The 15,480-nt window shown below is 32.8% G+C and overlaps 1 protein-coding gene across 1 annotated transcript; it reads right to left on the reverse strand.

Annotated features, from left to right (window-relative positions):
• Window positions 1-11,682: 11,682 nt before the first annotated feature.
• On the reverse strand, window positions 11,683-14,135 carry LOC126779158 (homeobox protein invected-like; the record flags this gene model as incomplete). The annotated part of the gene is made up of 2 exons (XM_050503032.1): window positions 11,683-13,796; window positions 14,028-14,135. Coding segments are annotated over 2 exons (369 nt in total), but the record flags the coding sequence as incomplete, so codon positions are not given.
• Window positions 14,136-15,480: the final 1,345 nt, after the last annotated feature.

Genomic DNA, 15,480 nt, shown 5'->3' on the forward strand with positions numbered 1-15,480 from the left:
AAAAATCTAAATATTGAATCAAATAGAATCCAACGAGCAAATTTGATTAAATTAAACATACTACGCCAAGAAACTAAAGTCACTTAAGTATACAGAACTCAATTCATAGAAGAATATTCTGTATGGAAATCAGTGAATATAGAAACTTCATGCTATTTTATCATTTATACAATCTTGATATGATTTTAGATATATTTTTTTTTTTAAATTTAAAATAGTTATGCAAAGGCAAATGCTCATCTGATGATATGTACTGCCGATTGACATAAGCGATGTCAATTCGGTAAATGTCCCACTGCTGGGCTAAGGCCTCCTCTCCCTTTTTGAGGAGATGGTCTGGAGCTTATTCCACCACGCTGCTCCAATGCCGATTGGTAGAATACACACGTGGCAAAATTTCTTTAAAATTAGACACGTGCAGGATGTTTTCCTTCACCGTCAAGCACGAGATGAATTATAATCACAAATTAAGCACATGAAAATTCAGTGGTGCTTGCCCGGATTTGAGCTCACGATCATCGGTTAAGATTCATGCGTTCTTACCACTGGGCTATCTCGGCTTCGATGTCTATTCACCATCCCTTATTGACCACCTGACTTGGCAACTAACATGTGATGTCCCGTGTGCCAGTTACACTGGCTCCACCCTTCACGAACACAATAATACTAAGTAATGTCCTCCAGACCGATTTCGGCCACGGCGGCCAATCTCTATTACAGTGCGTGCTTTCCGAGGCACGGGAGTGTACACACTTCCAACTTCCAGACTCCGGGTTGCTACTGAGAATTTTCTGACAGAAAAACCCAATAACTTTTTATTGGCTCGACCTGGGAATTGAACCCAGGACCTCCGGATCTGCGGCTTTACATCAAGCCACTAGACCAACGAGCTTGGTAATACTAAGTATTCCTGTCAAAGAATATGTTCAGTGGTGTGGGTTGTTACCCAGACGGGCTTGCACGAAGCCAAGAGTAAAATCCACTTGTAATAAAAGTTATCTTTGAGGCTTTTTTTTAAATAAAACGTTGTTAATGGTCTTTATGAATCTATAGGGCGAAATGATGAAATGACTTTGATAATGTAGGACACACAAGTTGCCTGAGATAGGCAAGCCTGGTATACATCACAAAGTTTTCCATCGTGAGGAAACCTGCCTGTGTTGATGGAATACTGTCACATATATATATCCAATTAGCGAAAATAATTAGCATAACCTCGCTATATTTACACATAATTCGATAAAAATCTATATCGTAAATTGATATATTAAACCGCGACCACCCATATCGCCATGTTTGTTTTTATTTGCGCGTGATAGATTGCGCTCGCGCGGCGCCGTGATTGGTTGACTGATAGGGTTGCCACGGATTTATTTTCATTGTTATTTATAATGTTAGAACTTATCTTTTAAACCATATTCGTTACAATGCTATAATTATATAAAAATATAAACATGCAAAAGAAATGTTTCGATTACCATTATTTTTTTATTGTTAGTGAAGTATTTATAAGCAAATACGAATTAAAAACATTTATTTAAAAATAGAATAACTCACTTGGTGGGTAGGGCTTTGTGCAAGACATATTTGGAGGTACCGACTTGATATATACGCTTTCTCACTATTACCGTACGCTTTGCAAGACCTATAGTTTTTATGATACCAAGACAAGATTGAATCTCACGTCTAAGAAGAAAATAATAACTATGTGTAAAATAAATAATAAAAATCTTTCTTTAATATAAAATAGACAGGCGGACGGACGTATGGGCGTATAGACATTGACACGGTAAGAAATATTAACCAATTCCTTACAATGCGCCACCAATATAGAGAAATTTTAAGATATTATATTCATAACAGAACACAAAAATACTAAGTATGGCTGTTTGGCGGTAAAATATGTCATGAGAATGTGGTATCTATCTAGACGGACAAAGCCAAGAAAAACTTAACCAAATTTATACTTAGCTAATTAATAAAAAGTATTTTTTTTTTTTTTATAGAATAGGAAGGCGGACGAGCATATGGGCCACCTGATGCTAAGTGGTCACCAAACGCCCTTAGACATTGGCATTGTAAGAAATGTCAACCATCGCTTACATCACCAATGCGCCACCAACCTTGGGAACTAAGATGTTATGTCCCTTGTGCCTGTAATTACACTGGCTCACTCACCCTTCAAACCGGAACACAACAATACCAAGTACTGCTGTTTTGCGGTAGAATATCTGATGAGTGGGTGGTACCTACCCAGACGAGCTTGCACAAAGCATTCTTTATATTCTCGTTACAAATATCTGACCGGCAAAGTTAGATTATTCAATGCAAATTTGATAGTTGTTTTCGTATTGCTACACTTTTCTACGCGTTAGAAAGAGATAGCTATAAAATCATAAATTACGTAGAACAGAATCGACAGTATTAATTAAATAAGACAGGTTAATAAGTTTAAAGTGAAACGAATCATAATTTATTTAATAATACGCCGATGTAATGTTTCAGATTAATTAACAACTTACTTAATGATTCCGACTGTACTTTAGATATAGGATCTAGGCTAAATCTATTACTAGAATTTATGGTTGTAAAGTTATTTTTGAAAATGGAATTTTAATTGAAACATACTATATAATATACACTTTTTTTAAGTACTCTGAAATAATTATTTTAATGGAAACAAAGACAATCGTTATATAAAAAAAAATCAAATCGATTAAGAAACATAATATGAAGGCATAGTCAAATATAATATAGTACGTCAAATACTATATTTATCGGAATTAGGATGTTTTTTTTTTTAATAAAAAGAAGCAGATTTGATAGTTAAAAATGAGCGGGATGTTATAACTAGAATTTTCCCTGTTTATGATATATTTCTCTGTATCCAACAACAACCTTTCTAATGATATTCTATATTTTTAAGTTTATCAAAGACCAAATTTATTTGTATATTTATATAATTTTTTTTCAAATGTGACAGCCCTGTAAACGGCGCCTTACGCATTCTATTTTCAAAATTCCTCATTGTATTGATCGCGTTCGATTGCTTTGAGCTAATTACAAGATTATTTTTGTATTTCGTATAACGCTAGCCATTGTAATATGAATTTTCCAGTTATTAAAATAAGGAACACATTTAAAAAGTCGACGGTATTTCTTATTGTTTTCTACGTTTATTTTGCTTATTGATACGATATGACATGGCGCCTAATTTTCTTTTTTTTTTTGTGACGCCTTTTTATTAGCCAAGGAAACTATTTGAAAAGTTAACTTTTTTTTTGTTTGTAGATTTATATACAGTCTAAAGTACTTTGAAATAAAATTGAATAAATAAATATTTGGTGAAATTACATAAGTAAATATTTATTAATATATTAACCGGATGTTCGTCTTGTAATAAAATGATTTGTAAAAATACTAAAAAACTAAGCACTACAGGTGTGACGTTGAAAGTAATCGACGGGGTGAAGGACCTTTTGACGGCGAAATAAAAATGGCTGACCACCCACGTCGCGGGTTCAAACAGACACCGATTTATGTTGATCCCGCAGCACGAACTTTTTATAAGCTATCAGAGACTAACATACTATGGTTATACATTCGATTTTAATAGACCTCTTCTTACATATAGTTTTCTTTCCGTTAAGAGATCTTTCGTACCTGGCCGGTCCGACCAATTAAACTTAAGCTTGCTTTATTATATAGTTTGTTGGTAAAAACGATCTTTCTATATTGGTTTTGCTGACCAAAATAAGATGACCTGTTTTTGTTAACATTTTATGAGAAACTAGAGTCAGTATTAACTTGGACTATTATAGGTAATAGAAATTGCTTGGCCACCCAGGTATTGAAATAAACATTAAAAAAGTCTAAACCGCATATCTTAAAATTACTTAGTTTTTATATTAAATATTTATAATAAATACATCATATAAAATCACAGACAATTTTAATTTAAGTGGTGAGTGAGCCAGTGTAACAAGATATACGACATATCATATTCAAAGGTTGACTGCGTATTGGCGGTGCAAGGAGAGGTTTTTAAAATGCTTTAATTTATGCCAGTTCGCGATGACCACTTACCACCTGAAAACACATTTATTTCTTTGCGTTTGTAATTTTTTTTAAAAATAAATAAAATACGACTAAGAGCGTATACCACGCCTTCATAGTTCTTAGCTGTGTCCTAAAACTTCAAAACATACTATATTAAATATATACCTAGGTTTTATGTACCTCTGAATAATTTCAACCTAGGTAGGCGTTTTTAACGGACACTAGCTTACAGCACATATGTTATAGTGCGTAAAATGTGTTTACAAACACAGGTCCCTACCCTCACTCTTATATTGGAACAGCGATCATGATGATAGTTTAAGCTTTGGAGGAATACACTGCCGAATTTTGTCTCATAACTTAACTCGACTCAGTATTTGAACCAAGTACCTCGGGGACATACATCCTTTAAAGCTAGCCACTCGAACACCATAGTATTTAATATGTTTAACAACAGTCTATTCGCACCATGAGAGGAGGAAAAACAAACAACTTCGACCTTGAATTGACGCGATATCATTGGTCGAGATCTTGAATAATTTGTGATATTCAATATGGTTTCGTGAACAAATGGCGTTTTCTATGTCCGCGAAATTGTAATGGGAACTTCGAAAGTGAAATTAATTTGGTTATAATAAAATGGAATTTTGTATTATAAATAAAGATATATTAATCAAGAACTGTTTGTAGTGCATAATACAAATAAATTAGAAAATCCCATGGAATATGTCAATTTAAGGTTTGTTTATGTGAATTCCTTCGATTGGTAGTATTTAGGTTAATATATCACTCACAAATCACACGAGATTGCGTAAACCTCAACACGCCTGCATGGTGGTGAGGATATTTGGCCTGAGGCCAGGACTCACTGGTATAATGGCAAAGCTTGATGAGCTTTGCCATTATACCACCATTGTATTGTGCTGTGGTTGTTTTTTAAATCAGATTGTAATATATAATAGATAGCTTATTAATGTCATGTTGAGGTGAAGGTTTGGGGGCTTACCTTTACCTTACCACCACGCTGTTTCAATGTGGGTTGGTGAATACACATTGGACAGAATTCCATTAAAATTTGATACATAGAGGTTTTCTAAAGACGTTTTACTGGTGGTATGGCTATGTGTAAGTTCGTCTGGGTAGACACCACCCACTAATCAAATAATCCACCGCAAAATAGCAGTACTTGGTATTGTTGTGTTCCGGTTTGAAGGTTGGTGGTGCATCGGCGATGTAAGCGATGGTTAACATTCCTTTCAATGCCAATGTCTATGAGCGGTAGTGACCACTCACCATCCAGTGGCCCATTTGCTCGTCCGCCTATCCATTCTATAAAAAAGACGTTCTCCAACACTGAGCACAATATAAATTATAAGCACAATATAACTCAGTTGCTACCATAGGCTTGAACTCGTAGTCTTCGTTTAAGATTTGCATCTTCCAGCCACTGCGCCATTAACTCTTAATATATATGATATATCAATTACAACGCGTTTCATTTCTGTTCATGTGTCAGTCTGGTCTTGTCAATTATTTGCAAAAGAAGAAGACATCCATCCATCCCTTAACACGCGAACGAAGCCGCGGGGACACTAGTAACATAATAATTACCTCTACCTATATCGAAGTAAACCTCGAGTTTTATTATGCATTAATTATAATTCAGGATAAATAATTAATTTAATTAACATGCTTATGTTAATTAATGGTAATCGAAATGCCTGAGTGGTTATGAATATTAACCGAAGATTGTAGGCTTAAGCTCGGGTGAGCAAGGTATTTATTTATGTAGGCGGTGAAGGAAAATATCATAGATATCACGTGTCCGCCAAGCCGCTTCGAAGTAGAGTGCTGGGAGAGTTACTAATCTCCATTTAAAGGAGAAGAGGCCTTAGCCCAGTAGTGGGATATTAACTTACTTACAGATTTAAGTTTTTTAAAGATTCTTCCCACTAGAATCTAAATTGCGATCCAGAGGTACTCGTGGTTCTTTGTTAATTCGGTTAGAACACTTGTACAAATAATATTTTGATTTTTATATAGAACTCATTTTCGACCGCGTAATAAGTGGGGGTTTAGGTGTAAAAAGTAGCCTATCCAAGCCTGCTTCATACCAAATTTCATCAAAATCAGTTCAGTTGTGAAAGAGTAACAAATAAATAAGTAAACATTTTAAAAAGTCATCCCGCTATGTCTGTCTGTGTGAACGCGATAATCTCAGAAACCACCGAACGATTTTTCAAACGGTTTTACGTTTATTTACATAATTCGTTTATATTTTGTGTAAATAAGCCGATATGGCCCAGTGGTTAGAACGCGTGAATCTTAACCGATGATCGTGGGTTCAAACCCGGGCAAGCACCACTGAATTTTCATGTGCTTAATATGTGTTTATAATTCATCTCGTGTTTGACGGTGAAGGAAAACATCGTGAGGAAACCTGCATGTGTCTGATTTTATTGAAATTCTGCCACCTTCTCCTCAAAAGGGAGAGGAGGCCTTAGCACAGCAGTGGGACATTAACAGGCTGTTACTGTTGTGTAAATTATCTGATATATGACGTTGATTGTTGAAGATGTCGGACAAAATCATTCCGACTGGGAGTCTTACTGGCTTTACACGTAGACGTATATAGACTTATATGTATTGCGATATATAAGCGTTTTATATTAACCGTTATTCAACCCGAGCGTCTCCGGAACGGGTTGATAGTAGTCTGATAACTTGCAAATACCATCAGGTGACCCATATGATCGTCCGCCTACCTACTATATAAAAAAAAAACTATTTCAATACATTCATTTAAAGTTTGATCTAAGTACTGACATCAACATATAATTACTTTTTATGATAGGCAGGCGGACGGCGAAAAATTAAGAATACGCTATCAACCTTGGGAACTAAGATGTTATCTTCCTTGTGCCTGTAGTTACACTGACTCACCCTTCAAATTAGACCGCAACAATGTACAACTATTGTTGTTAGCGGTAGAATCTCTGATGGGTGGTATCCAGACGGGCTTGGACATAGCTCTTATGTACTTTTTTTCTTATAAATACTTTCTTTTAATCCTTAGTTAGCACGTGGCGAAATCTTTACGGGGGAGGGATAAAGTGCAGAAATAACAGACAGGGCCACTCCCGGAGGAATGTTGGAAGATCTTTAAAGGGTGGTTTATATGATGAAGTGTTTCGTGATATTTTAAATAAGTCAAACTCAAAATATACAGTTTAGGAGTCAGGGCTAATAATATAAATGTCCTGCAGACCGATTACAGGAAAGAGTTCAGCCGCAGGACCAACGGCTTTACGTGCTTTCCGAGGCACGGGAGTGTACACACTTCCTACTTTCAGCCTCCGGGCCGCTACTGAGAATTTTCTAAAAGAAAAACCCAATCCGGAGTCTGAAAGTAGGAAGTGTGTACACTCCCGTGCCTCGGAAAGCACGTAAAGCCGTTGGTCCTGCGCCTGAACTCTTTCCGGTCGTGTCGGATTGCCGTCCCATCGGATTATGAGAGTTAGGGAATAGAGAGTGCACCTGTGTTTGCGCACACACTTGTGCACTGTAATATATCCTGTGTGTGTGTGTGTAGTGGCCGAAATCGGTCTGTAGTTAGTAATTATTATTATTAAAGGATGAAAAAGATAACTACCATTCTTGCCGGTTCTTTTCAATAGAATCAACATTTTGTTTTATTTAATTCATCGCGTAACATTACGATTCAAAAGTGCCCTTATAAGTCTATTTGAATAAAGATGTATTGATCGATTGAACAGGTAAGAAACACTGTTGTACTCTTTTTAATAATAAAAAATAGTAATCAATTATAATTATAGTTATCCTAGCAATATTTTACGAATTGATAGATCAATTAAATGAGAAATTATAAAAATCAAATGTCTGTTTTATATATTATAGCTATGTATTAAAATGTATTTAAACTTGATTTTACCACTAATTATTTATTTATTAATTCCTTAATATTACTTTGACGGGCCGGTTGGCGTAGTTAGTAGATACTTGCCTTTCACGCCGTGCTTGAACATGTCTTGAGTCTGGGTGTAATTATCTATATAAGTATGTATTTACAAAAGAAAAGTAGTATATGTAGTATATCAGTTGTCTGGTTTCCATAGTACGAGGTGTGCTTAGAGCGGGATCAGATGGCCGTGTGCGAATAATGTCATGAATAATGTAATGAAAATTATTATTATTGTTATTTTGTTGTTTAATTTTTAAATCTCGGTATATACTGGTAAATTAATGATCACGGACCAAAGTCAAGTGAATATCATCTGGGTCCTAATTGAATGTTTTAAATAATCTGATCGTTTTGCAATGTTATGTTATCTTTGTCTGAAAGCATAATTTTTTTACTATCCTACTACTAATAAGTCGAAAACGTTTAATTTTGAACAGGTGAACTCTACTCTACTACAACATTTCAAATATTGCTTTATAATCAGATACTATTGAGCTTATCGTAACATACTTAGAAACACACATATATATATATTTAAAAAACTAAGAATATTATACACTTTTTTATTTTAATATATCGCTGCAAGGAATAAATCGCGATAAAGAAATCGCAAGTGACACCATGTAGCCCCGCCATTATTAAAGGCATTTCAAATGCCCTCGAGCTCAAATTAACTGCTTTTTTTACACTGGCAATTTCATTCAGGATCGATTCGTAATGGCACAACATTAGATATTGTGAAGTTGTTATTTGTCAAATTATGTTTGTTTTTAAATTGCTTAAAAGAAAATTGTCATATATCAAAAACAAATAGGTATCATAAATTAGCCAAAATGTTCGAATGGTAAAAACACAGATTTTAAGTTAAAGATATTTTTGTTTTTTTTTTCGTCAATTAGATTTTTTTTGGAAGGTCAAGTTAGTCTATAATTGATATATATTTTGTTACAATATTAAAAAAATAATTAATAACAAATGTTTTTTTCTGAATATATAACGTTGGCTGCCAATTTGACGAAATAAAATAAAATAAACACGTGTGTGTTAGAAGGAAGCAGGTTCAAACCCAACACTGAATTTTTTATCTTTCTGAATTGCTTAATATGCTTAGAATTCCTTTCGTGCTATGATTTCATAGAAAATATCGTAAGAAAATTCTTCGTGTATCTCATGCACCAACTCGCATTTAATCGTGGCTCTATACCATCACCTCATGAGGGTTGAAGACCTTTGTTCAGCTAAAATAATGTTTTAATTTTTCATTAAGACTTAAGGTTCATACTATAATCGTTATGCTTTTTCTAATAATTGTATACTCTGTACAAATAATAGGTATACACAAACATACATATATACAAAGACATTCTTAATTAATTTAATTAAAAGGGTGGAAATTGACACGAGCGTTTTTCTTACATCTTAAAAGCTTAAAAAAAATCATTTATAAAACAATGTCAATAGCATCTTTAATTACATCTAACTGTTATAAAAAACACCCTTCTAAACTTACCCTCTCACCCTTAAAAAAACAACTTATCGAATCGAATTCCTGATTCGTAATGCCGCCGCAAGTATTTCAATAAAAAATTCCAAAAATTCCAATAAAATACACCCCACACCCTCGTTGAAAACGTGCCAAGGGGTTGAAAACGTACGTACAACATAACACCTTGTACTCACTATATTAAAAAAAAACTAATACACGAATTTAAAATTTTAACTGACGAACAATGACAGAAACGCACTTAACACTTTAGATTCATTTACTCAATATAGAAGCATTATACTTACATATTGATAGTCGAATTAATGTCCACCGGGTCCAAATAGGAAATATTACCCTATTATTACAAGACAGGCAGCCTGACAAATGGATCACCTGATCACACCACGGCCCAGAGACGTAAGCACCATAAACAATCCCTCATCCATACATTTAGAACTAAGGTGTCATGTCTCTTGTATCTGTAGTTGAACTGGCACAGTTAACCTTCAAACTGGAACACAACAATACTATTGAAATTTGGCGGTAATATCTGGGTGGTAACCAGACGGGCTTGCACAAAGCCCTACCACCAAGTAAACCTAAGGAGAACCGATTAAAGTCTTTGGTCTAATTTTGTAATTGTACACTTAATATGATAAATAAATAGCTTGGTGATCGATTCATTTCCATGGTTTGCAAGAAATCAATAATTGTGTAACGTTTTACATGAAAACGATACTTTATATTTTTTTATTTATCAACGGAGCCATTTTTACTGGTGGTAGAGCTTTGTGCAAGTTCGTCTGGGTAGGTATCACCCACTCATCAGATATTCTACCGCAAAACTGCAGTACTCGGTATTGTTGTGTTCCGGTTTGAAGGGTGAGTGAGCCAGTGTAATTACAGGCACAAGGGACATAACATCTTAGTCCCAAGGTTGGTGGCGCATTAGCGATGTAAGCGATGGTTAACATTTCATACAAAGCCAATGTCTAAGGGCGTTGGTGACCACTTACCATCAGGTGGCCCATATGCTCGTCCGCCTACCTATCCATAAAGTTAAATAATGTAAAACCTTATACATTGCAACACAAAATAACCAATATAACGTTATTCTTAACCGAAGATCGCGGGTTCAAATCCACTAACTAATTACGTGAGATTATAATTTTTTTCGTGTGTCGGATGAATGTGTGTGATAAGTGTACCCATCAAACTGAATTTGAGCAGCGTGGTGGAATATGATCAAAACCTTCTAAGGATTAAGCTCATGGGTTTAAATTAAATTAATAATATAAATTAATTAGAATTTCTACGTGTATTGTGTGTACCTTTTATTTGTACAGAGTATAAAATTATTAAACATGGCAATTATATATATATGTAAATTAAGTAACTAGTAACGAGTATTAACAAATTTCTTACTACACAACAAATCGATAAGGGTAGAAGTATATAAAAGTATGTAAATAAGGTTAAGGGATAAATTGAGAAATTAAAATGCATTAAATAATTTTTTGTAATTTCATGTTTAATACTTTTTTTTATAAATCGCTACTTTGTTTATCGGCAATATTTATGAGAATTCGATCGTATCTTTTTATATTTTATAATGTTAATTAAAAAACAAGTGAATATTGATTCTGTTTTTTTTTTTTTGTTTTTCAAAAATATTGCCAATAAATATTCTTTCAACTAACTAATACTTCTACATTGCACAATAAATAACTTAATTATTTTGTTAAAAACCATTTCTAATTAATATTTACATTTAATTAATCATTTATTTTTACAATTCAAATGCGAATTTAACGAATAAGTACAAATTACTACGATATTATTAACGATTTAATTTTATTGATGGCAAGATTTTAATTGCAAATTAATGAAATACATTTATATTATTAATTACAATAAATACACATTAGTATAGTTAAAATAAATATGGTACAATAATAATTTGTATTGCTATTTAATGATACATTTATGTCATGTAATGATTTATTTTAATGACATTGAAAAATAATGATTATTAATTTGTAATCACACGATAAATGATTCTGATTTTGTTATTAGTAATTTTAACCTTTTTTTTTTATTTGTTTTCATATTAAAATTTAATCTCAATTAATGATTTTTAATGAATCGTCTTCTTGGCGTTATGATGTTTTTTAATTATCATTATTTATAAAATAATAGCCTCGCGAATTATAACAAAGTTTTATACAATATGTTTGCATGTAAACTGTATTTAACGTTGTTTAAAACTAATATACATAGCTATGTCCAGTCCAAATCTATAAACAAATTGTCTCTTTATCGCAATCGAATCGAAACGTTATCGTTGCCGTGTAACCGTTTTTCTATTCTATTAACGCAACGATACATTTCGGTCGGAACCAATATAGTTTAATAGATTTAGCTCCTTGTTGTTAGAAATATTAAGACAGATTCGATATGTAGATTTTCATATTTGTAAACAGTGGTCGGATTACGTTTGATAGTTTAACGAAAAACAGACGCTAAAATAAATATAAGATACGACTCGACTTCCTAACATTACATAGGATATATTAAGTTATTAGAATTTATTGGGATATCCTCTTTGCCTTTAGTCAGCTAAATAATTTATCATTAATACAATTAAAATTTGCAAGTTAATGATTTCTTTATTATTATATAATTCGTAAAAATGTGAGCTTAATTTATCTATTTCAATGTATATGATAGTTTTAATGCGCATGTGCATACAATGTTAGGTTGTCAGATGTGGTTGCTTCTTTACATCATCATATATGACCACTGCTTACAAATAATTCACCTATATATCCTCTTTAGCTATTCATAATGATGTATGTCTATATACTTAGTCATGTATACTCCTATATTAAGGTGTATCTAAATAATGGATATCTAAGTTAAGACTTAGATTTGTAGTAAAAAAACACTTACTTGTTAGCAGTTCATAATCCTTTAAATCAAAGTGAATTTAATTTATATTATTTTAAAGTTTTGATATGGCTAATACCAAAAATGTATATTTATGAATGAGTTATTTGTCATGTCTGTCTGTTTTGTTAGATTTATGCTCTATAATTTATTATTAAACATAAATATACGTTTCTTTAATGGCGATATCTGTTGGTCTGTTTTATTCAAGTATCGCAATGAATGCGACACGTCTCGGTAAGGTTTTTGCAGAACATTTTATGTTAAATTATACGGACATAGAATTTATTTACAAATTTTAGATCCAAACGCATTAAGTATCGTTCTTTAATTATGGTTATATAACACATAAGCCGTTTTATACAATATTGTGTCAAAAAGATAAAAATGTATATAATAAAAATAATTCCTGGGACTGGAGCAATTTATACCATCTACCGTAAATAATTGCAATTTCAGAATTTTCGCGACTCTTTTTCATGTGTATTTTTATTTAATATATACCCAATAACTTTTTTTCGGCCGGACCTGGGGTATGACCGTACCGAATAACATTTGAACATAACCAAAATATAGCATGTGTTAATTTTTGGTGTACATTTCTTGCATTTAGTTCAAGGTTACATTATTACATAACACGGCTTATTCATTAATTAATTCGAGTTTTTTGGATTTGACGTTTGTTCTTTCGAATTAAAAGTATTTCTAAGCATTTTAGGCGTAATATAAGAATAATTATATAGTAATTATATATATAGAAGAATCTACCATTATCAAATCATAATTTTATCTTTATCTCATTCATATTTGTATACATTTTTGATTTAGCCGAGATGTTCTAGTTGGACCATAAACATGGCATCACAAAATTTTCACATGCTTTATTCAACTCGTGCTCAACTTTGCAGGAAAAGATCACAAGGAAACCCGAATGTGGTTGAAATATACACCGATCTGTTTTGGAGCAGCGTGGTGAGATAAGGCTACGAAACCGTTTCAAAAGGACGTTTTACATGCTATTTTACTTTTAATTCCTTCACAATAAGAGATCACTACACTTCATTGTCTATTACTCTGCTCTCTTTCTCTCGCCTTCATTTCTAATTCCTCTTCTTCTTTCGTCAGCGGTATCGTGCTGTGGTTGTATAAACCTTGCGCCATTAATTGCAAGGCTAGCGGGTTCCTCTGTCCAGAGGCCTTTTTAATCTTGGCTCGTTTGTTTTGAAACCAGATCTTTATCTGTGCCTCTGCGAGACCCAGCTCTGCTGCGAGGCTCTGTCTTCGGCGCTCGGTGAGGTAACGGTTTTCTGCGAACTCGTGCTGTGTGGAGAATATGGTTTTGAAATACGTATACATATTAATACAAGCCCTCCAAAATATAACTTAAAATTAAATAATCTTTAATTGATCAATGATTATAAAACTACATAAAATGGCAAAACAATAAAGAATTAATACAAAAAACTGATACTGATACACGGAATAAATTTCCGATTTTTTTAAATATTTTTGTCAAGAGATGCTATTTTTTGTTGGATTTTTTTTTTATACCTTTAGTCTAGCAAGCTGTGGTCCAGAAAATGCAGTCCTAGGCCTCTTTTCATCTGTCGGAGTCCCATCTCCGGGTGGTTTCTTAGGTCTTCTGGTACGAGGACCTAAATTATGAAAAACGTTTTATAAACCGCACATGAAAATAAATATCTATAAACATTTTTATTTTAATATTTTTTTTAATCTGTAATTTCGCATAATAATTAAATTTAAGTTATGGAGTGTATTGAGATATTTAATTGTCAATGTTTCATTTTAATTGGGTTTTATTTAAACACAACTTATTAGATATATAATAAATCATACGAAAATAATAGGTAAGTAGAGTTCAGCGTTTTATATAATATAACCGTAACCGTAACAGCCTGTGAATGTCCCACTGCTGGGCTAAAGGCCTCCTCTCCTCTTTTTGAGGAGAAGGTTTTATATAATATAAGTATTACATATTGTAGATAAAATTTAATGTCTGGACGTATGTATATAATAAATTATTTGATTTCTGATATAATTATATCGCACGTCATTTCTTTTCATTAATTTGCAAACGTAAATTGTTTAAAGACATAATGATTAATGATTCGAATAAAAATAAAAATTGATCTATCATTAGTTGATATTATAATTATTGTATCGATCGAATTGGCAGATTCTATAGAAAACTAAAACAAATTATTATTACAATATTTGAATTAAAACAACTTAATTAAGCTAAAACACATACATAAATACAAAATAAGTATACAAATTACGACATTGACATAACAAACACACACAGGTTAAATTAATACACAAACATAAAACAGGCACAAACAAAGCGACACAGAAAACAAGATAAGCACAAATAAAAAAAAAACAGATCCTCGCAGGCATTCCCGTAAAGCGGACGATGCAATATCTTAACCAATTCATACAACACTATCTTATTTTAAAATTGGTCAAAATATTGCACCGATCGCCTCACGGGTACTCCATCAGCTCCTGTGGAAAAAAAATCAACATGCAGCGAAATTTTTATCTATGAAAAAGAATATTATGTTTCATTGAGTACCACTATGTAACATTTAGTTTATATATATTTTTTACTTCTGTTTAGTCATTATTTATGTGCTTGCTGTGGTCTTCTTTAATTGAAGTATCACACATATTTTAAATTATTATTTCACGATGTAATGTCCTTTGTTGGAGATCCTTAATAGATAAATAATTAAATTATTGTTATAGTTATGTGTTAAATTTACATCCCATTTTAATTAAACATAAAGGTTGTGTTACGAGTAGGGACGACACTAGCCCAAGGGGATGGGATTGAACCTGCGGCTGTTCACTAGGTGGTCCATAAACCATTGAGCTGTTGACGCTTTTATTAATTTATTTACACTATCCTGATTTATAGATATCTCATGATAAAGGTTTGTGCAAGATGTCGTTTAAAGCAATAACCCTCTTCAAGAAC

Source organism: Nymphalis io, chromosome 28 (genome assembly GCF_905147045.1).
Source record: "Nymphalis io chromosome 28, ilAglIoxx1.1, whole genome shotgun sequence".
NCBI classification, from domain to species: Eukaryota; Metazoa; Arthropoda; class Insecta; order Lepidoptera; family Nymphalidae; genus Nymphalis; species Nymphalis io.